Here is a 21629-nt window from a genome sequence, read left to right as displayed (position 1 = left end):
AGTGGGATCCAACACTGGAGAGCAGTAACACAGCTTTGAATTTGGGAGCAAATGCAGAATAAACAAGGTGAGCACAACAGAAAAAGCAAAATGCCATTTCTCTTGCAGTTACCTCAGTGCTAACATCCCTCAATAGCCTAGTTTTAAAATGAGGTATTCTTGTTCAGAGTCTAGTCCTGGCTTTTGTTTAGGACTTTTCAATGAATGTTAAAGAGCCATAGCTTAGATCTAGCAGAGCATTGCTACAGCAGTGACTGGCACTCAAAAGTTATCAAAACAGTAAATGTAACACTCAAATACAACTTTTGTTGTATTTGAGTGTTACATTTATTTCACAAAGCAATACCCTCTTTTTACAGAGATATACTTTATGCATATTCAGAGGCATAATATAATGGCATATATACACACACACACACACACACACACATATATATATATATATATATAAAAATATTTGAGTGTTTTTTACATGCATTTGAATAAGCCCAGAGGAACCTCATATGAGGGACTCTATTACTGAAATTCAAACAAATATTACCAGCACTGAAAATCACTTCAGGTCTCAAAATGCTGACCTAATTTCTAAAATCATAGGCTTCTAGGATCCTGCCACCTCCATGTGTAACACATGGGGGTTTCATATGGATCATTTCCATGAAGCTTGTGAATCTAAGGGCTGCAATTCCAACAGCATTTGGGAAAGAAATCCAAGTCCCTTTGAGATAATATTTTGCTTTCTGGTGCATAGTAACTATTAGGAGAAAGGCAAGAGAGCCTTCATACTGCAGGGGCCACAGCTGCCTGATGCAGAACTACCCAACACTACGAAATCCTGAAGGCTCTCATGCTTCAGAGGAAGCAGTGAGGGCTGAGCCTTGCAGATCAGGCAGAATCCTTTCTATGCAATTAAATGAAGCAAGATGTGATTATTTCCATGAAAGTTAGATCAGGGCCAGCCAATCAAAAACAAAAACAAAAACAAACAAACAAAAAACCCCAACAACAACAACAAAAAAATCAGTTTTCTTCTGGCCAGCAACAAGAATGAAAATAACAAACTTGTTTTATCTCATGTTTTTCAATGTGCCTTTAGTTTTTTGAGTTGGAATGAGCAGCAATATGAATTCTCCAGTCCAGCACAGCCACTCACCTGTCAATGAAATATCCAAGGATGGGGTTTCCTCCATCGACAGCAGGTTGCTTCCAGGAGACAATGACATAATCTTTGTTGGCATCTAAGCACTGCACATCTAGTGGTGCACCAGGGGCTCCAGGGATTTCAGCATCAGCATCTATGAGGATGGAGAAATATGTTTGCAAATGTGAATCACAGTTCTTTCATAATTATTAATCTTTAAGGATTAAATTGTGTTCCTAGTGACTTTAAAAAAGTATTTTCTTTTATACTGCTAGTGTTTTTCTAGGTTTTGGCCTTCCTTTGTAACATTTACAAATGTTACAGCATACTGCAAATGTAATTCACCTAGACATTTTAAATCAAATTAGTACCATGCATTCTGGTTAAGGAGCTGCAAGAGACACTGTTGAACTAAAAACTTAGCAGCCAGGCAATAGTTGAATTAAAAGTATTCATGCACTGGATATAACAATACTGAATTAAATATCTCCACTTATAGTCCTTCATTGTTTGATTTTGGTTGGCTGTGAACAGCAAAGGTACCAAAACCTTTTGAAGGTTAATTATATTACACGTACATTATCACTGTGGAATAGAACCTTCATAAGGATAAGTGTAGTGTTCCTTTCAAGTGTTTACCACAAATCTGGGACTGCTGGTGCCACAGGGCCTTGACTCCTGCATCAGCTTCTGGACATGTCTTATCTAAAGCTTTGAAAAATAGAGCATAATGCTGGGTACTGGGGAATTTTTACTGTTTACAAAGAGTGTAATTTATAACATGGTGCAATCTTTGTGTAGAGAAAAATAACCTTTGCAGCAAGATTCTGTGAAAGACTTTCAAATAAGAGATGTTGTTTCTCTGCAGAATAACATCAGTTTGTACAATTGAGAGCTTCTTCAAAAGAAGACCTAAGAGTTATATACCTGAATAAAAAAATTTTGCTAATAAATACTATTCATACATTCCATATAAACCTGAGTTCTCAAAAAGGTCTAATGTTTCAAGGCATTATAGGGTTTTGGTTTACAGTATACAGTAATCCAGATTTTTCATGATTTTGACTTTCATGAAAAAATGCTTTATTAGAGAATTTAATATGCTTCATTAAGTAAAACACTAGTCTTCCTAAAAAAAGAGAAAATCCCAGCAACACTTTGGGGAGTTTTCTCTTTTAGCCAGAGTAACATCACATGGAGCTTTTGAAGCTGTGCCAAAGTTGCTGTGTCCAGGTTCTAATTACAGATAACTTGATGCATTTTTTAAAATGGTAACATACAGAGTAAGCCATCCAGTTAACATCACAGAATACTAAGAACATTAATAGTAATAACAAAATGTCTTCAGTGACCTCTTTATGATAGGTTTTAATTGCCTGTATTTACTACTGGACAGAACGTGAGACAACAGTTTCTTTCCAAGACAGACTGGGAAACAGCTGGGAGAACCAGCACTGCTGATCAGCCTCTAGGAGGCTAGGGTTTCATCCCTGATGGCTTGCTGACAAACGATGACCTGTAGCCATGGCAGAGGAGTCACACATGCTCTGGAAGCTCATCTGAACGTGTGACATTATGAGCCTCCCTTCCATTGATACACTGATTTCTGTGTGTGACACAAAAAGACAACTGCCCCAGCTTAAATACCAGAGCTGCCATTTAAATAAAAGTTGGCAATGAGGAATACAGTAGCCAACCAAGATTGTGGGGACCATCTAAACAGGAATGCAGAATATAATTAATGTAGATAGAATTTGGTAAACACACCCATTGGCTAGGAAGATACTCTACTGAAAGGGGTGGTGGGTTCAGTCAGGTCACACCTGTGTTGCCAGAAGATGTAATAGGATTGAGGGTGATCATTTATTTATATGGCAGCACAATGTAAAACAAATAAAGAAGGACAAGTCCTACTTCTTGTCACAGAAGCTCATTTCAATAGGCTCTTCCTTCAGGTGATGAAAATGTCTGCTTCAGTTGTATTTTCTGGGCAGGCTGTCATCTCACACAGTTTTACTGGACTTGGCAACAAGGAGCCATTCTGGGCATAGTCTCAGAGCCAAGAATTTCCAGAGCCTTTTGAATTAGCATTGCACAGTTCAGCTGCTTTTAGCAGCTGGGACAGATATAGAATCAGCACCACAACGTGATAGCCGTGGCTCCTTTTAAAGAAATAATTTTCAATGGATATTCAATTAAGTTTTTGATGATACCAGCAAAAAACATTCACAAAAATTACATTTTAATTCTACTCTTCACTGCATTACTTCAGAGAATCACGCAGTGGCTGAGGTTGGCAGACAGGTCCAGGTACTGTCTAGTTGAGCCCGTGGCTCAAAGCAGAGTCAGCCAGACTAGGACTGATTTGACATGGCCCTAGTTTGCCCAGGGCCATGTCAAATCAGGTTTTGGGTGTCTTCAAGGATTGGGACTGCACAACCTGTCTGGGTAACCTGTTCCAGTGTCTTCTATACTCCTCTCCATCAGGTACACATGGATGAACTCATCCCATGATCTCTCTTTTCCAGGCTGAACAGTCACAGCTTTCTCAACCTTTCCTCATATGAAAGATGTTCCAAGCCCCAAATCACCTTCACATCCCTTCAGTGGCCTCACTTCAGTGAGCCCATGGCTCTTTTGTATGGGGAATCTCAGAAGTGGATCTAGCATTCTAGATGAGCCCCACCAGTGCCGAGCAGATGGCAAGGATCCCCTCCTCAGCCTGCTGGCAATGCTTTTCCTGATGCAGCCCAGGATGCCACTGTCCTTGTGACAAAGGCCCATGTTCACCTTGGTCCACCAGGATCCTTCCTGAAAAGCACCTCTGCAGACAGAGGCGAGCCTGTTCTGCTGCATGAGATTATGCTCCTCCAGCTGCAGATCTTTGCATATCCATTCCACTGTATTTTTTTCCTGCAGTGTGCATTAGAGAGAACCCCTCCAACTGAGCAGAAAATCTTGATAAAAATAGTGCAGTTTAGCTTGCAGTGGTATGGTTACAAAAAATCATTTGGAAATTATTACGTGCATTTTTCTTCAGCACTCTGAACATAACACCCTAAATTTCCTCCTCAGAACGTCAATGGAGTTTAGAAGTCTTCAGGCAGATGACACCAAAGCCTAACACATGCATGGATTTTTTTCCAGAGATAGCAACTGGAATGTACATTGCTAGAATCTATCAATAGAAAATAATTATTCTGTTGTGATGGGGGGTGAGAAGGGGCAGGGGGGGGGAAGCACCTCAAATATGTGATTTTGCCAAGATGTTTTCCTCAGCTCTGCAGTGAGTTTTGTGCACAAGAGAGTGTCCTACCTCGAACAAAGACATAACCACTGTACTCTTCATAGTACTCTCCCATCGCCACTCGGAGCGTGTAAAGACCTTCATCTTCCTTGTTTGCATGAGTCAGTGTCAGAGAAGCTCGCTCCCCACTCCACTGCATCTGGACCCATTTGGATGGTGTAATAAGAACACCTAGGAATCAGAGAACTTCATGATAAGCACCAGCAGGATCTACCGAGGAATAGATTCTGAATACAGAGAACATATTGGGATAGATTGGAAATACAAAGGAGACCACTCTTATTACACAACATTCTGTCCTTGAAAATAGGCATAAATAACATCTAATTCTGCCCTTATGACAACTTTGTCTTTGATTTCAAAGCGTTACTTCAGGAAGCAATAATTTTTTACATTTTATCAGCTGTTACAGAACATTGTGCAACTACTTAAAAAGTATCTTGGCATACAAACAAATAAATAAATAGTAAAAGCTATATGAGCTTTAAAAATGGGCCACATAGATGTTGGCTCTGATAAAAATGCTTCCAAATTCGATTTTTTTAAGAAATAAAAAATCCATAGAAGACATTTTCACAGTGATTTGTTAGTTTTCTGTGGTTTCACATCAAAACGCTAAATTATGAAATGATTTTTGAATTGTTGAAAACGAGAAAATATTTTCATTGGAAAACCTGAGAAAGGGATGACCAAATCATAACAATAAGTAAAGATTTACATGAAAGAAGTTTCTATTTCTTCTTGTCAAACATTCTCACCATTTCTGTACCACTCAATGTCTGGTTTGAAGCGCTTGATATCAGGATTGATGACAACTGTGCAGCCCAGACTCATTGTTTCGCCTTCTCTCCCAAAGGCTACATCAAACTTGTCGACAAAGCTGATTTCAAACCTGGAAGCATAGCCATGAGGGGTAACGGCAACTGTACAAGAGAAAAAAAGTATCTGGTTTTCTTTCCTTCTGTGACAAGAGTAGGAAGAAAAATTACTCAGGGATTATGAATACATTCACAGGTAAAGTTCAAGGTATAAATAGGAACAATATGTATATTAAGTCATCATCTTCAGAGGCAATTGCAGCATTGGATAATCCAAGTCCTTTCTATTGCAGAGAATTGACTATTTCTTCATTTGTACAGCTCTAGTTCACACAGCTACTTCATTTTAGCAGGGAGAGGTTTCTACAGAATTTAATTTCAGAATTTTCAAAATTTCTAATCCAATGTTTTATCATAAGGTTTGTTTTATAACTGAAAAATATTTCTATTTGTGATTAATTATTTGTTCAGGTCAAGTTGATCTTTAGTTTATATAGTTCTTTTCTTTCCCCATTTTAACTCCTTGCTCTATCTCAGAGCAGTCATGTGTTCACTCAGCCTTTGTTTTTGGAAGATATTAAGCCTTTATGGGGGCTACTATTAACATAAAAGGGTAGCCCTTCTTTCTTTCTTGTTTCTACCCTTGTTCCTGAATTTATCTTTTTGGATGCTGTGTCCCCCAAGTGGTGCAGTTTTTCAGACAGAATATCCTAAATGCCTTTCACTTGTACTGTACATACACGACGCAGGTGCTTCCATGTTTGTTTTGAAAACAGCTCAGTTGATAAAAAATAAGGTCACACTTTACTTTTACTCAACTAGCCTACACTGATAACTTTCCCTCTTCCTGTGATCAATGAATATATGCAAATTGTGATCTTTCTTTCCCATAAAGAAGTGATAGAGCCCAAATTTTATTGGAAATATATGGAAGTGTCTGTCAAATGTTTCATAGGTTTCCTCAGGCACCTTCATCCACATGGCATATGTGGGTGGATTGTCTTACCATCATGGAAGCATGGATGTCATATTGTTAAAATGTGAGGTGCTCAGGTAAAACAAACTACAATTTTTACCTTGATACATACCAAAATTGTCTAATTGGGTTCTGGATATTTAATCCTTTCTATGCATTTTCTGTTCATTTTCATAGCTTATGAAACCATATAAGCAGCAGATAACAATTAAGTCACCCACTCTGTGTATGGCACATGCTTCCTCATGCCATGTTTTACATATTGCAAAGGAGGAAGTGGTTCTCTCTTTGACAGATTCTATTTCATAGTGAAGTGCAATATTAACAGGATATTTCTTATATAATCCAAGAGACCTAGAAGGCAAGGCCATTTCCCCCCACTAATGAGGCTAATGCCGTCCCAAATTGTAGAGATCTACACCCTTGTAAATCAGACCTGCTTCTTTTTAAAATAATGTTACTAAGTATTCTGCTTAGTCATGATGTCACAACTATAAATGGAAGTGTCAAAGAAACATATTGTGACTTACATGGAGAGAGGGAAAGATTTCTACTGTGCAAAAGACTTGCATCAATTTCTCCTTTGTACCCTACACAGAAAAAGACAAAATAGTCACTACCGCGAAGAGGCAAAGGCTCTGTGAGCCACAAAACCAAAACTGGTAATGTGCATTTTAATAAAAACATTGAAGGAAATATTTTGCAACCTACTCTTTACCACAAGGGAAGCATAAACTGAAACTTCTCCTTTAACATTCATAGCAGAGGCATGATACTGGGCAGTGTCGTCAAATTCACATCTGAAATGATAAAAATGATTAGGCAGAGCACCCAAGCACTCCTTGGCATAGCCTCTCTGGTGTTTTAGATTAAGAAAACCCTCAGAAATGTGGGTAAAATCTATAAAGTAAAACCTTGGGAGACAGACACACTAGACACTGGATTGATTGTAGGCAATAGGTTTTTCTCAATGTTAAACCCCAGTGTTTGAAATAAATGTCTCTTTCCAAATATCACTTACAGATTTGAAATTGAGAATACAGCATAAGTAGGAAAAATTATCTGATAATATTCATTGTTAATTTACTGTCTTCTATGAAGAGATGCCTAATATGGAACTTGTAGGAATGGTAGGTTTCATAAAATATGTTCAAAGGGCACCTTCCAGTAAAAAAATCGTCAAATCCAGGTTGTTGTTGATTAGGACTCATGTTTTCAATATTTTTAAAGCAAATGGAGTGCAAAAATTTCCCACTTGGAAAATAAGTACTGTTAAAGATCTTTCTTGTACATAGAAGAGATGTAAGGACATCTCTGTTCTGTTCCTCATTTCAATAAGAATTGTGAACTTTGCTATATTTGAAAAGCAGTTAATTCACATATTTTTACAGATGGAAAAAGTAATCATAGATGTCCCACTTTTCTGACTCTGCCATAAACAGAATATCCAGATAAATAATCCAGATAAATAACTCAGGTAAATTGCCTGTCCTCTACTGAGGTAAACCAGAACTGCTTCAACATTTAGAAGACAGCATTCACCACAGTTGATATCTCTGATATTACCTGACTTGATATCTCTTACATCCCCAAGAGGTATATTCACATTTTGCAGCTCTCATTCTATTGCAACATTTCAGGTAAAGTTGTTTGTTAAATTATTTAATATTTCCTTACTCTGTAATCTCCAGAGAGTGCAGCCCATACCGACTTTGAATAATATACTTGCCAGGGTGAGCCTGCACATCAATGGGCACATTATTCTTGTACCTATGGAAAAGCAAAGAAGAAGTATGTCACAGAGACAAGTCATTCTATACTTTAAAAGGTCAACTGCTTGATATTTAAAGTAGAACATCAGTAGAGCATCATCATTTCTCCTTGATAAACTGTAGTCTAACTCCCTGGGAAGACATGACATATCTTTGGAAGTGTAACCTTTCTCTCTTTTTCTTTGACCTGCCCCAGGTAGATTTTATTCTCAAATTGAAAGAAGAAAATAGTCTTGAGTGGGATGAAAATCAGCTCATATTACCATGAACTTCATGTTGCCACTTGTAAAAGAAAGGAGGAGTCACATGAGCAACACCTCAGAGTTTTGTAAATGGCAAATAAAAATTTTGTAGCCTCCTTACTTACTAGCTATCATAAAAATTTTGTTTGGTTTGCTTATTTTACCTACTTTAAAAACTTTTATATACACAAAAAAAGTCAGGTAAAAAGTTAACTTTTTTCTTTACTTGCAACTTAACAGGGTTAGACTGGAATACACTATGAGTGTTTTCTGGCACAGGTGTATCTTCAGGTAGGAAAGGTTTACTGTTCAAAATTCCCAGTTGTTCCAGTTTGAAGGAATGAATGAACCAGTGCTGATCATTGGTGAACTAGTACTGCTAATTTCAGAATTTATACAAACACCTTGAGACTCATAGTGGAAGAACAGTGGTGCATGATAAATTATTCCTCTTCAATTGCTGCATAAAATGTCACTCATTCTGGATAATACACAGTGTAACCAAGTAAATGTTTGTCTGAATCCTCTCTTAAGCAGGCACTGGAAATATGGATAAAACTGGCAATAGAATTCTAATAAATAAATTGCACTCTGAATTGTAATCAGTACATTTGGCACTGATTTGAGGTCCATAAAGAAAAAATGCTTCCCAAGAGAGTGTCATACTTTACATAGCTTTCTCTCTTCATAAGGTGTATTATATAAACAAAATGAAATTATAAAAGATGATAGATAAAAGCATCTTTTACTCTGATGTAGCTTAAATAAATCTTTATTCTCACAACAGATAGCCAGACAAAGAAGTTTGCTTTTTCATTTCAGATTTTATATTTTAAACCTTTCATGATTTTCAGTCAGAAAAGGGAACTGGTCTCATGTCTGTGGCTTGCCCCACTTCACCAAACAAATCAGTAATTAACGATTTTATTTTCACCAAGAATATGATCAGTTAAATATGTCTCAAGCTGAAGCTATATCCACAATAAATCTGAAGAACATCTTTCAGCACCATCAGTGTTGTACAATAAAGAATATTTCCCTGACTACAAATATTTGGGCATAGTAATACACTGAGGGTTTTCCAAGTGCTTAAGTGAGTAAGGACCGTAAACCCTAATGCTTTTTATCCTCATCTTCCTCTCAGTAAAATGCCTATGAAAAGGGACTCAGTGCAGGGCAGTACTCTCTATTCTGCACATCAATCATTTGCAGAGATGCCTGACCTCATTACTCTATTATCCTGGGTTAGGCAATGAATAATACATGAACCCAGCAAGAGTAATACATTCCCACTCTTCACCTCATCTGTGAGCTGGTGCCCCCCAGACTGAACTGCCTGGGAACATCAGGGCATCTTTATATTACTTCTAGTGTGTAAAATATTTTAGAAAATAGAATAATGCCATCAGTTCTTAATATTTTCCAGGGCATATGAAATTGTGTAAACAGGACTTAGCTCCACAGTATCTTTAAATTTTCTCCAAAGGGCTGGGCAACTTTTGGATCCTATGGCAGCAAAGTTATTTGGTGGCATGGGGTGCTGTGCAGAATCAAGCTTTTACTGGGTCATGCCAGCAGCAAGAAGACTTTCACTTCTTTTGTCTTCATTATCAGGTTAGTAAAAAGTAATTGATCCAATTTTTGTTTATTTATATTCATCTATAGAAAGAATAGGACTCATGTTAGAAGGACCACTTGTTATTTCTGGAAATGCAAATTCCAGAGCAGCCAAGTCATTAGCTAATGTGGGACTGCAACCTCTCACTGTCATTAGGCACTGATAATTTATGCTTTCTGCTACTGGTTTCAAATGTCCTGGGCTTTCCATATGCTTTTTTTTCCAGGGGAGTAAGAACAGCTGCATCAGGCGGGTTTTCTTTAGAGAGAGACCATAAAGCTTTATAGATTTTCAGGCACAGCATGAAAAGGTCTTCATTACTTATAGAAAGAATGACAATATTCTACTGACATTTTGTTAGAAAGGCTGAATGAAAGCTGACAGATCCAGGTCAGCACTGTTCTATATCTTAGAGCAAAAACACCTGCTGAAAAGGATGTGATCTCTTTTTCTTTTTTTTTTTTTTTTCCATTAGTAGCCTGTGGCAAACTGAAATCCCTTTGGAATTCAGATGTACAGTAAAATGATGTATTAATTTCCACCATCCACATTTAGCACTTAGATGAAAGGCTGGTTCACAGCTGAAGGCTCAGTTTAACCATGTCAGGTTTTGGGGATAAAGTGAATCTCAACCAAAGTGAAAATGACCCAGCTCTTGAATTCTTGGGTAGGATTCATGTTACAGAGCTGAATTACAGCCATGAGCGTAGCTGACCATTGCTTATATTCAGCTGAGACCAGATCTGAAGGGTTTGTCTGGAATCCTCTCCAGGTGGAATGTGAACACAGGGCACTTGTAATCCTTACAGGATAGGAAAGATGTGTCCATGCAGAGCCTGGCTGTCAGAGTCCCAGGAGAGAGATCAGTGACTTTGTGGACTCAGCTCTGGCCTATCAATATACCTCTTAATAGCAATTTTTGACAGGCCCTGAGATTAAGGGTTTTAATACCTAAATAAATGTAGAGTCCCTTACACAATTCAAGTAGCAAATTGCAATATATGATTATTACATAACCTTATGATATAGTAGATGTTCCCCTTCCAACTCAGCATATTCTGCAAAATTTTCCAATACTTCCAAAGTTTTCATTTTATTTGGATGGTTTCAGATTTACCTGAAGTCACTGACTCCAAACACTGACAATGTGTCTGCTATGAACACATCATCATTACTGAGATTTCACAGCATCTTCAGGATGGAGATTCACCACTATGACTGCTCAGCTGCCAAAAAGTTTGCTCTTGACCAAAGCTTCAGGGATGTTAGTGTCATTTGCAGAACTAAACTCAAGTATTTGGAAAACATTTTCAAAGATAGTATGATAAATTAAACTGCTATTTTTCCTCATCATTGACAGAAGGAATATATTTGATGTCTCTACCAAATAAAAAAAAGTTCATTTATTCCTAGTGCTGTTACACAAATATTTTAAATATTATCCTATTAGTTGATTTATTATAATAATTATATAAGTATTTGTGTTGTTATTATTATTACTTCATTTTAATATTTTGCTCTTTTTCTGTACAATGTGACGTGAAAGGTCTTTGACAGGCCTGCCATCAGTACCTGATTTTTTTCTTAGTTTAACTTATATCTTTCCAGAAAAATTACTACATTTACTGAGATAACTTCAGATTCTGGTTAAGTAGTGACTTTCAGTGCCAGAGATACAAACTTACCATGTAACACGGGGTTCTGGCCAGCCAGCCACTGAACAATTAAATCTAACATTTTCCTTTTCCCAGATGGTGTGGGATCGAGGCTCAATGATAAACTCAGGAGCATGTAAGAGTTTATCTTGATTCAGCTTTCTATGGAATGCCTGAGTCTCTTCTAGCTGGAAAAGAAACATTTTATTATACACTTGATTATAGCAGCAGTTAGAAGGGCAAATTATTAATACCAAACCAAACCAAACAAAACAAAAAACCCCAAAAAAACAAAAAAAAAAAAAAAGAAAGAAAAAGGCAAAACCCCCTGCAATTTTTATTTAAACATTCAGACACACTTAATGTGTTTATTTCACCTGGACACAGAAAATAAAGTTTTCATTTTCCAGAAGTTCTCTGTCCAAACTAAGTAGATTTGATTTTAAAGGGCTTTTCCTCTCAAAACTATTCTAACTAAAATTATATTCCACATTTAATTACTTATTGTTTTAAATACAGAGTGGAAGGTGAAATAGGCCTGAAATTCAGATGTCTTCTGTACTTGTGCTGTAATGCACAAGACCTAGGCTCTAAAGGCTAGATCAGGGTCCCTAGGCTCCAGGCTCTAGATCTAAAGGTCTAGACTCTCTATGCCTAGATAATCTCTGACAGAACTACTTTCAAACCTTTTCTCCTGACAGGATCTTTCATCCTCCTAAGGTAACTGCTTGACTATCCACGGAGCTGGGAAAAACTCCTAATACGGTATAAATCTTCCTTTCTGCAAAAATAATTATTTCTTTTCTGCCCTAACTTTCAAATATATGGAGAATTCCAGGTCCTTGTATTCATATTATTAAAAGAGGATTTTTATAAACAGGGCAATACCAGTTTTCCTTACAATGGTTTCTCAGTACTGGACAGGTTCAAGAGATTTCCATTGAAAATACTTAGGTTAATTACTACCATTGTTGTGATTGCCCATGGATTATATCAGGGCAGTGGCGTGCTAGGCACTTTACAAACACCAAACAAAAAAAGACTAACTTTCTTTTCCAGCTTAAGTATTAATTTCTAATCTTTTACCGTTTTCTTCATGGCCACACGTTCAGCAGACTCCCGGATCGCCACTTTCCTTGACTTTTTTTCATGATGTTCCTCTTCAGAAGTTGTCTTGGCCACCTTGCTGACACTAACTCCTTCCCCTGTGGCAAAAAGGTTCCTCTTGGCAACATATGCAGCACTTTCCTTAATTCTCTCTTCTTCAGTGTCTGTGATACCACTGATATTCACTTGTCTGAAAGAATTTTTAGAAATTGGAAAATGCTGAGAACATGTTCCATTTCTACTTGCTACCACATCAGCCACTACGGTGGCCAACACCCTTCTGCTACACCACTCTCATATGTATTCAAAGCAGAAACATGGAAGGGATTCTGCAGAAAGACTGTCCAAAGTCATGGCCATGTTCAGGGCCTCTCCCTCTAAATATGCCACGCACACTCTCAGTTTAAACATTATCCTGCTGTGGCTTTTTATCTCCATCACTATAAAGATGAGTGTAAGGCACAACCACAGATCTTCAAGGTATTAACTTACAGCTGCAGTGTTTGTAACAGCACTGCCAAAGGGGCAACAGATAATTGTAGCTTTATAGCCATCAATATCCTCATTCATGAATTATTAACCCCCCATCCCACCCTATTCAACTATAGACAGCAAAAAGTTCTCTTTGTTCACAGAAAGTTCCATCCAATATTGCTATATATGCTACATAATTTGTATATGCTATATAAATTCCATTCTGTATTATCTTTCAGGAAGATAACTATGGATTTTCTTGCAGTCTCCTCTTCAGGCTCTGTTCAGAGGTGAGACACAAAGAGTTCTCAATGGGTGCAATCCTGTTTCCACACTCACACTCACTTTTGAAACCATACTGGTTTGGCACTGCCAGGACATTACAGCTGCTGTAGTGGTGCATGCACAATGAGAGTTCCTTGACTTAAGAAGAAGCATCAATATCCTCCTGCTAAATTTAGTTACTGTAAGGGAACATTAGATAGCACACTGAAAACAAACTCTGTTTAAGTTCTCATTAAGTGCCATCTTGCAAGCACTATAGAAACATCACCTCTGTTTCTAGAGTGCACTAAAGCATAGACTCTCTTTTATCATTAAACACTTACTACTACAAAGCAAAAAATAGAAGGAAGAAAATTTTTTGGTTTTTTTTTTTTTTTTAAGATAGCCAATATTATGCATCTGACAGCACATCTCAATACTAAAAAAAAATTGAATTTCAGCTCAGAATCAAGTGTCCAGCCCCCTACATATGAAGTCAATTGCGTGAGATGCAAGACAGTCAAGCAGTGGAATGCTGTTAACTTAATTACATTTAACAGCTGCTGAAAGGACTAAAAATCTTACTTAACAGCAGAGAGCTTTGACCACCCTCAAACTCAGCTTCCTGTGTTTTAGTCTGCTTTAAGAGGATGATCCTTAAGAAATCAGTGGAATGATAGATTCCTTCCACTTAGGCACATCAGATGTCTCCACAAATATCACCTGAAGATGCAGATATATGGAAGAGATTTTTTAAAACAATTTTGAAAAAAATCAGTATAATGAATATGAATATAGCTTCCTACATTCATTTTAAATGAATCCATGGCATTTTTCTTCAAAGGCAAACTGATACTATTCCCTCCTTAATTACATTAGTTAAGATCTCAGCAACTTCACAGTGTGGACTGGTTCCTCAAGACATTAAGCATCTTTTGGGAACTGATGAATATCCTCTGACTAAAATAGAACTCATCCTAGTCATCTGCAGTTGTAATCCCCAGATGCTTTTGATCAACAGTATTAAATATTTAGCTTTTCTAATAATTTCTCCCGGTTATAATCTTCCCAGATCAAAGAGAAACATGTTTCCTTAAATGACAAATGCAAAAACCAGCAAACTGTACCATTTAAGAGTGGATTTCACAGTCAAGTTTTACAGTCAAGTCTCAAGGGTTTTCAGTAGAAAATAATTTTCAACTAGATCCAACCAGATCCAACCCCAAATGGCATAGGCAAAATATCACTTTAAGGGTATCTGCCATCTACATTCCTTTGGCATAGGCTTATTAGTGATTGCAAATAGTTCATGAGCCACATTCAGCAACTTCAGCACTTCTGGCATTACATCAAGCTCTGGGTGTTTTACTGTCTAAAATACTGTCTGCCTGCCCACAATTTTTTCTTGCAAGGATTAGCCCAGGTGTTTAAAAGGTGTTTAAAAGGATCAGTTGCTAAGTGAATAATCTGAGCGAACTATTCTTTCTACAGCAGAACCTGAGGGTTCTGAAGCAGAACCAAATAATGGAAATGGTGACACACCGCTGAAGGTCACCCAGCTCCAACAAACCCACAGAGAGATGACCTTTATAAATAACTATTCCTTTTAACAGCTCTCTGCCTATGGGAAACAACACATCAATTTCACTGGGGAATTTGGGAATGACATATAGCATGCACATGCTTCAATGGGCTTCAGCTGTTATCTTTCAAACAAAAATAAATATCTGAGAGGAATGTGGCATGCAACTTCCACAGTCTTGGCATGTGGTCATGAGCATGATTCCAACAGTGAAAAGCTTAAACCAGATACCATTTCATGTCATGTTGAGTTGAGCACTTAACAGTCATCATATGCTCTTTTTAACTAATTTTAAAAAATTTTAAAGTCCCAAAACAAAATCTAAAATGTTTGGGTCATTTCAGTGGCAGAAAAGCACACACAGCTTTCTGAATTGCCATAAGCAAAAAGTAAGATTGACACACACAAAAAAAAAATCCCCAAAAAACCACCACCAACAAAAAAATTTGATAGTACCTTTTAATGTAGAATCCTAAACAGGACCCCAAAATATTTTACTGACACAAATAAATGAAGCTACACACCATAACATTGAGTTAGATATTACTGTATGCATTAAAAAATGAAATAAATGAAGTAATTTCTTAATATTTGTTAAGATGTTAACATGATGTGCTAAGATCACAGAGACCTGTAAAAAAGCTAAGTACTAATCAACAGTTGTGGTTTTTGACTATTGCCCAATACTATAAATTTTACTTGTGTAGACTCAACATACAATAAAAAGGAAGGATATTTGTGCTTGAGGGCATGGGAGACAGATGATGGTGAGCTCCAAAACTGCTACATAAGTATAAACACTGGCTGAGAGGCAAAAGTAGTGAGAAGCCTTGAGAATATGTTATCTCAAGTTTTGTGAGACTGCCACATTTTTATGTGTTTCTATCACAAAAGATACAGATGAAACTCCAAAGCAATTTTTTTAAAAGGCAGCAGTGTGTTTTTTAATGCTGTTTGGATCAAAGAGCACTGAAACCAACACAGGAATGTACAAGGGGTGAGAAAAAATTACTCTGAGACAGTGGGAGGGAGTTAATAAAACCCAAAGCTACTGTTCTCATCACAAAAGCACCACAAATGCTCAAAAGGCCAGAGCAATAACATCCTCCACAGACAAGCTGGAACTCAGGTCACGTGAAACCACAAGTTTGGATATAAAGCAGAACTGCCTTTGGGTGTTGGTGAAGCAGTAGACAGAGAAGCACTGGCTCCCAGAACAACTTGGATGTGTCCCCTGAAAAAAATGCTGTGCTGCAGAGGAAAGACAGGTTGAAGGGAGGTTTCTCTTCAACCGCAGGTGGGCAAGAAAATTTTTTCCTGGCCTCTAACCAGGAATAATTCTCCACACTACACCCCACTATGTATTAATCTGAACAAATGACTATGCTGGAACTGCTGGAGACTCCTACTAAAATCACTATGCCATACCCCAAAAAGGGCAGGGGAGCCTCTTTGCTGCTGTTGGTTCTGGCTTCCACATAAAGTTCACATTCAGCTTTACTGAGAACACTGCTGCAGTAAGATGTATTACATCAGTAGTAACCATGCAATAAATACCACCAACACGTGAGATCAGGATGAATCATTACAATGGATTAGAGAAAGCATTTGGTTTTATTCCAGGTTTTCCCTGTGCCAGGACAAGATATTAACACATTGTTTCATTGTTTCTATGTTTAATGCTTGGTAGGACAGATTTGATTACAGAACAAGTCTTCAAACCAAAAGAATAAGCTGAATAATGTGGACAACATGCTTGCCAGGTTCCCAATAGGCAGGGTTCTAATTATATTTTCATTTCATAGAAAGTGGCCCTGACAATGTGTTCAAAACAAAGTCCAGACACGTAGGGTCCTTTGCCCTGGCTCTGGATGAACAATGTCCAATTTTCTGCCAGTCAGTTGACTTTTCTTTTTCTTTTTATCATTCATATGAAGTGCAAACTATCACCATAAGATCCATGAGTGTAAAGATGGATTAATGGATTTGTTATTTTATAATTTGTCAATAAAATGTCAGAAATAAGATACCAAACAAAATGAAAATGAACATACCTTCCTGTGAATATGGGCACTGAGTAGTCTAAGGCTTCGTTCTCTTTGTTCTCTGATATCAAACTCTGTTTTGCCCTCTTTGCTTTGGGACTCATCTTATAGGATTGATCTTCTATCATTAAGTTGGAATTTTTCAGTCTGAAATAAAAATTATATTGTTAAAATCAGGAAAAAAGCTGCTAAGAAGCACTCAAAAATGCAATTAAAGTACTACAACTTTTTGCTGTCTTGTTTTGTAATCAAGAATTTATAATTTTTAATAGCCATAGTTTCAGAGTTATTAAACATATAACTAAGTGTACTTTTGACAACCCCATAATTACAAACATACCACTTATGCTCCTTGGTATTAAATCTGAATAGATAGAGTAAGCAATATACCTGGTAGCAATGTACTTTTAATAGCTTTAGGGTTGGGACTTGGGAAGATTGTTCAAGTCTCTCTACAGAAATTGTAGGGCACTGCATTGCTCAGAAAGCAGTGTTGCCATTCTCACTGCTCTCCCATACCACTCCAATGGGAAGAGAAGAGTTGACATAGCACAGATAAATGGAGGATGACTGAAAAGGAGGAAGAGCTTCCCCCCCGCCCCGTCCTCACCAGCCTGGGAGGGATTCTGGAGACCATGAAGCGCATTTGAGGCAATCACTTTAGGTTAATTTTTAGCATAGTTACAAATTGTGTAAACAAAGCTTGAAACACCTGGTCCTCCTTTGCCAAAGCACCACATATCTAATTGCCACATCTATTGAATGTGCTAATTATTTGTCAGCCTTTAAAAAATCCCCAAAGTGTCTATTCACCTGTCTTGCAACATCACCACAGAAAATCACGTGTGAGTCTGCTTCTGGTCTGAGGATTTGTCTACACAGTCTGAGCTCCCTGCTTATGTGTGCAGATACAGGAGCAGAATGATGGTTTCTTAGCAAGGCTCGTTAGCCCTGACATGTGCCTCTGTCAGGGATAACCTGCTTCCTACACCCTGGATACCTTACACTGGTTACACATACATCAAAACCCATGCTAACACTGGGCCCCTGGGAATGCTTCACATGCATAATGTAATATAATATTATATCCTTGGGCTAATGTTTCCCTTAGGCTGTATCCCTGCAAAAGTGCCACCACCAACACAAGAAGAGTGCTTAGTTTCCAAAATACATGCTAGTAATCTATCCACTGAGACTGTGTGTGAGATGACAAGGATCACTTTCATTCTCCCATCTTTCCTTCCTTCATTTCTTTGTGTCCATCCCTTTGCCCAGACTGAGTTCTCTCCCTGCCCAGTTCCTGTTAAATCAGTCTCCCATTCTCTAGCTCTCTGTCTTAATGTAATTCCTCTGTGCTTCCCAGGTGCCACCATCACCAAGCCTGCAGCACTTCTGCCAAGAGACCCTCAGTACAGGGGGTAGAAGAACCATGCACTGCTTCTCCTTCCTTCCTCCTCTCCCTGTAACCTGCTTTCCACACAAAAGAAGGCACAGCCCGTGAGGGACTGTGGCACACACTGCAGGACTGGGGCCAAGGGTTTTCCATGTCAGGCACCACTGGGTCAGCTCAGGCACAGACCACATCTACAGAGAGAGATGCTGTGGGCTCTGGGTTTTGACACCAGGCACTACCCAGGACAGCCAGGACTCCCTGATTTAACAGGGAGTACAAGAGAGGCAGATCCAGCTTTAGGGACAAAAATCCAAGCAGAAAACACTTGGGAACAGTCCAGGCAGAGTAAAATAAAAAAGGAAGAGAGAGACACATTGAAATGGGGTGTGCAATGGCTTTACTCCTGGGCTGGACAATGATGTGGTGCAATCACTATAGCAAACCACAAATGCACTGGGACAACTCATCAAATAAGGGATAAGAAACATGAAAGGCAAATTATTTTCATTACTTTTCTTAATTGAACTAGAGTCTGTAAGGAGCTGCAGATCTTTACTTAGCAGGTGACTTTTATTCCTGTCCTATTTAAAAATGGGTCAAACCTGGAATTTTGACTCTGACAGCCATTAGATTTCCTCAGAGCTTTAGGCTGAACCTGTTAGGAGGCCACTTCATTCCTAGTTGTTTTTAGATCATGAAGGATCACACTACCAATTGAACTTCAATTAAAATGTCTGGAACTTTTTATTTTCATAAATGTAGTTGAAATGTGGTGAAAATTTCAGCTCAGGTATTTACAACACTGTTAAATCCAGACAAACACATTATTCCTAAAGGAGAGATTGGTCTTGCAGTCAGTTTAGTTTTCATTAAAGGTCCAGATTACACATTCATGCAGGGAATTAATGGGAAGCATATATAGCAGTTCCCATCACTCCCTGCTAGGCATTTTGTTGATATCTTTCCTGTATGGCAGTGGGGGTTTCCTATCTTTCCTTTATATCTCTTTAAAACTATTTGAAAAGGCAAATTGCCTTTTCAAATAAATTGCTAATAGATAAATATTCCTTAGGGTGTATATATGTATATATATTTATATAAATATAAATTTATATTTATAAAAATATAAATTTATAAATAGATTTATAAATAGAATAAATTGCTACAGGTTCTGTTTGTTTGGAGGCTGTTTTTTCCCTCAAACATTCCACATGTTTGAAGTTGAATATCTCACCTTAATGACCATACCACAGCACCCAGCTGATGTTTTCAGAGGGATACCTTGAGTCACTCCAAAATGTTCTTTAGAATTACACTGCATAAACCAAGAGATTAGAAAAATAAATTTGAAGCAGCAGAAAATGTTTCTCCTTTCTAAATTCTATCATTTGCTTCTGTTCTGGCAGAGCTAGATGAAGGCTAGGAGAAACATATTCAAATGGAGCTCTTTGCTTGAGAGAATAGGTTAAACACTATTCTGTTATAAGGTTTATTTCCCTGTTTTCCTTTGTTCTTAGTATTTCTTCCTGTGTAACACAAAAACAAAATCCTGCCTAAAACCATTATTTAGGTGGCCCAAAGGAGGACTCTGTTTCTTGAACCAGATTCTAAAATCTTGCCCTTTATATTAAAACGTTCCAACCTTTTACCTGATATGTGGAACAGAATCTCCCCAGAGGAGCAAGAGCAGGGTATCAGTGCTCTCTAGTTTCATAGGGAGGAACAGTACCATGACCTTTTAACATCTTTCAGCCTCATCTGATATGCCCAGCTAGCATATGTATATTTTTTTCCCAGGTCAGATATTATCTGTACAGGTTTATCAAGGTTGGTGACCGAAGCCTACTGTCCTTACTTCAGGGTGGTTTCCAGCATGTTAAAATGTCAATGCCAGCATTTTCCTGGTTTTTCATTAGAGTTGTAAAAGGCACAGGCATTGTTCTGTAGAGATGTAAGAAAGAGAGGCTATTAACTTTTCCCTCTAGCCTAAAGAGGAGCTAAAGAAAACATTGTGCAGGGCATCTGCAACTCCCAAACAGATTTTTTGTTCTCTCTTGATGTCTTATCCTCAGACAGAGAATATGTTGGCACTACCCTTGTTTCTGTGCCTGAAGGGACAAGTCTCCCACACTGCCCAAAGAGAGTCTGAACCCAGTGGATGTAGAAATGTATTCTGGAAGCAGACCACAACACCTTATTCTTTAGTCATGTCACTCCTGCATGAAAAGGCACATGTAAGCTCTTTTACACCTCTAAAAAAACCATGTATCTTGTCCTAAGCAGAAAGAGAGAGTGGTATACACAATGGTTGCACCAGCTGTACCTGCTGGAAAAGCTCCATTAGCTACAAAGCCCTGTCCAGGCTCTCTTTTTAGCAGCTGTTTTTTTCCTAATATGCAGTATTTTCATTTACTGTAAATAGGAGATAGAGATAGAGGATCGGCAAACCCAGTTATAGGAAAGGAAAAAGAAATTATTTTCAGCAAAGAACTCTTTAAATTCAGCCTCTAAAAATGAGAAATGCTCTCTGGTGACTTTTAAGTTGCTGACAGGTTTGTCACAAGCCCAGGCAATATTGCTGGCAATATTCCCTGACACAGCTTCCACAACAATTTCATTTGAAGGGGAATTGTTTCCACATAGCAGGTCTCATTAAAACAATTTCCATGCTTGAGTATGACATCTGGAATCCAGCTTCTTAACCCTCACCTATAATAAACCAAAGGATGAGCAGTGCCAGGATCATGGTCTTCTAATGTTTCTGGAAGTGTACTATTTACTCAGCCTTGTCCAGATCCTGGTTACAGTGTTGTTCAGGAGAGCATTAGCTCTCACTGGCAGCCCAATTAATGGCAAGTTGGAAAGGCATTTTTCCTCTCTTTGCTTGGTACACCTGAATTACACCATGTCCTCTTTGCTGCTTTGCCTGACCTGCAAAATACATGCAAATGCCTGAGTCACACCAGTAACTTCTGCTTTCCCTCTAAGCAGGTATCTGGCCCTTCTGGTGGCAGATAATCTGTCTGTGACACAATGGGCACAATGGGATTATTGATACTGCTAGACAGGAGACAATACTGCCAGACACATGGAAAAGCAGTGAAAGTTTGAGCAAAGGCAAATCACTGAGCTTCCACAAAAAGGAGTTAAATGAGTTTAATCCAGCAGCCCTGTTTGACAGCCCTGCCGTTCTATAAGAAGCTTTGGCAGATCTGACTAAAATCTCAGAAGCACA

At 38.1% G+C, this 21629-nt stretch overlaps 1 protein-coding gene across 1 annotated transcript in view; it reads right to left on the bottom strand.

Moving 5' to 3' along the window:
• The window catches only part of MYOM1 (myomesin 1), a 105395-nt gene that overhangs the window by 39093 nt on the left and 44673 nt on the right, over positions 1 to 21629 (bottom strand). The window contains exons 4-12 of the mRNA XM_071417810.1: positions 17011 to 17148; positions 12616 to 12826; positions 11560 to 11717; positions 7920 to 8012; positions 6954 to 7042; positions 6773 to 6832; positions 5207 to 5371; positions 4458 to 4619; positions 1154 to 1295 (exon numbers count right to left, since the gene is read on the bottom strand). Coding sequence (XP_071273911.1) covers positions 1154 to 1295; positions 4458 to 4619; positions 5207 to 5371; positions 6773 to 6832; positions 6954 to 7042; positions 7920 to 8012; positions 11560 to 11717; positions 12616 to 12826; positions 17011 to 17148 — 1218 coding nt within the window. The remainder of the gene's footprint in view (positions 1 to 1153; positions 1296 to 4457; positions 4620 to 5206; positions 5372 to 6772; positions 6833 to 6953; positions 7043 to 7919; positions 8013 to 11559; positions 11718 to 12615; positions 12827 to 17010; positions 17149 to 21629) is intronic.

The sequence above is a fragment of the Agelaius tricolor genome, unplaced genomic scaffold (genome assembly GCF_023055355.1).
Source record: "Agelaius tricolor isolate 1412-34295 unplaced genomic scaffold, bAgeTri1.0.p SCAF_2, whole genome shotgun sequence".
Taxonomy (NCBI): Eukaryota; Metazoa; Chordata; class Aves; order Passeriformes; family Icteridae; genus Agelaius; species Agelaius tricolor.
This window is presented reverse-complemented; position numbering and strand designations above follow the sequence as displayed.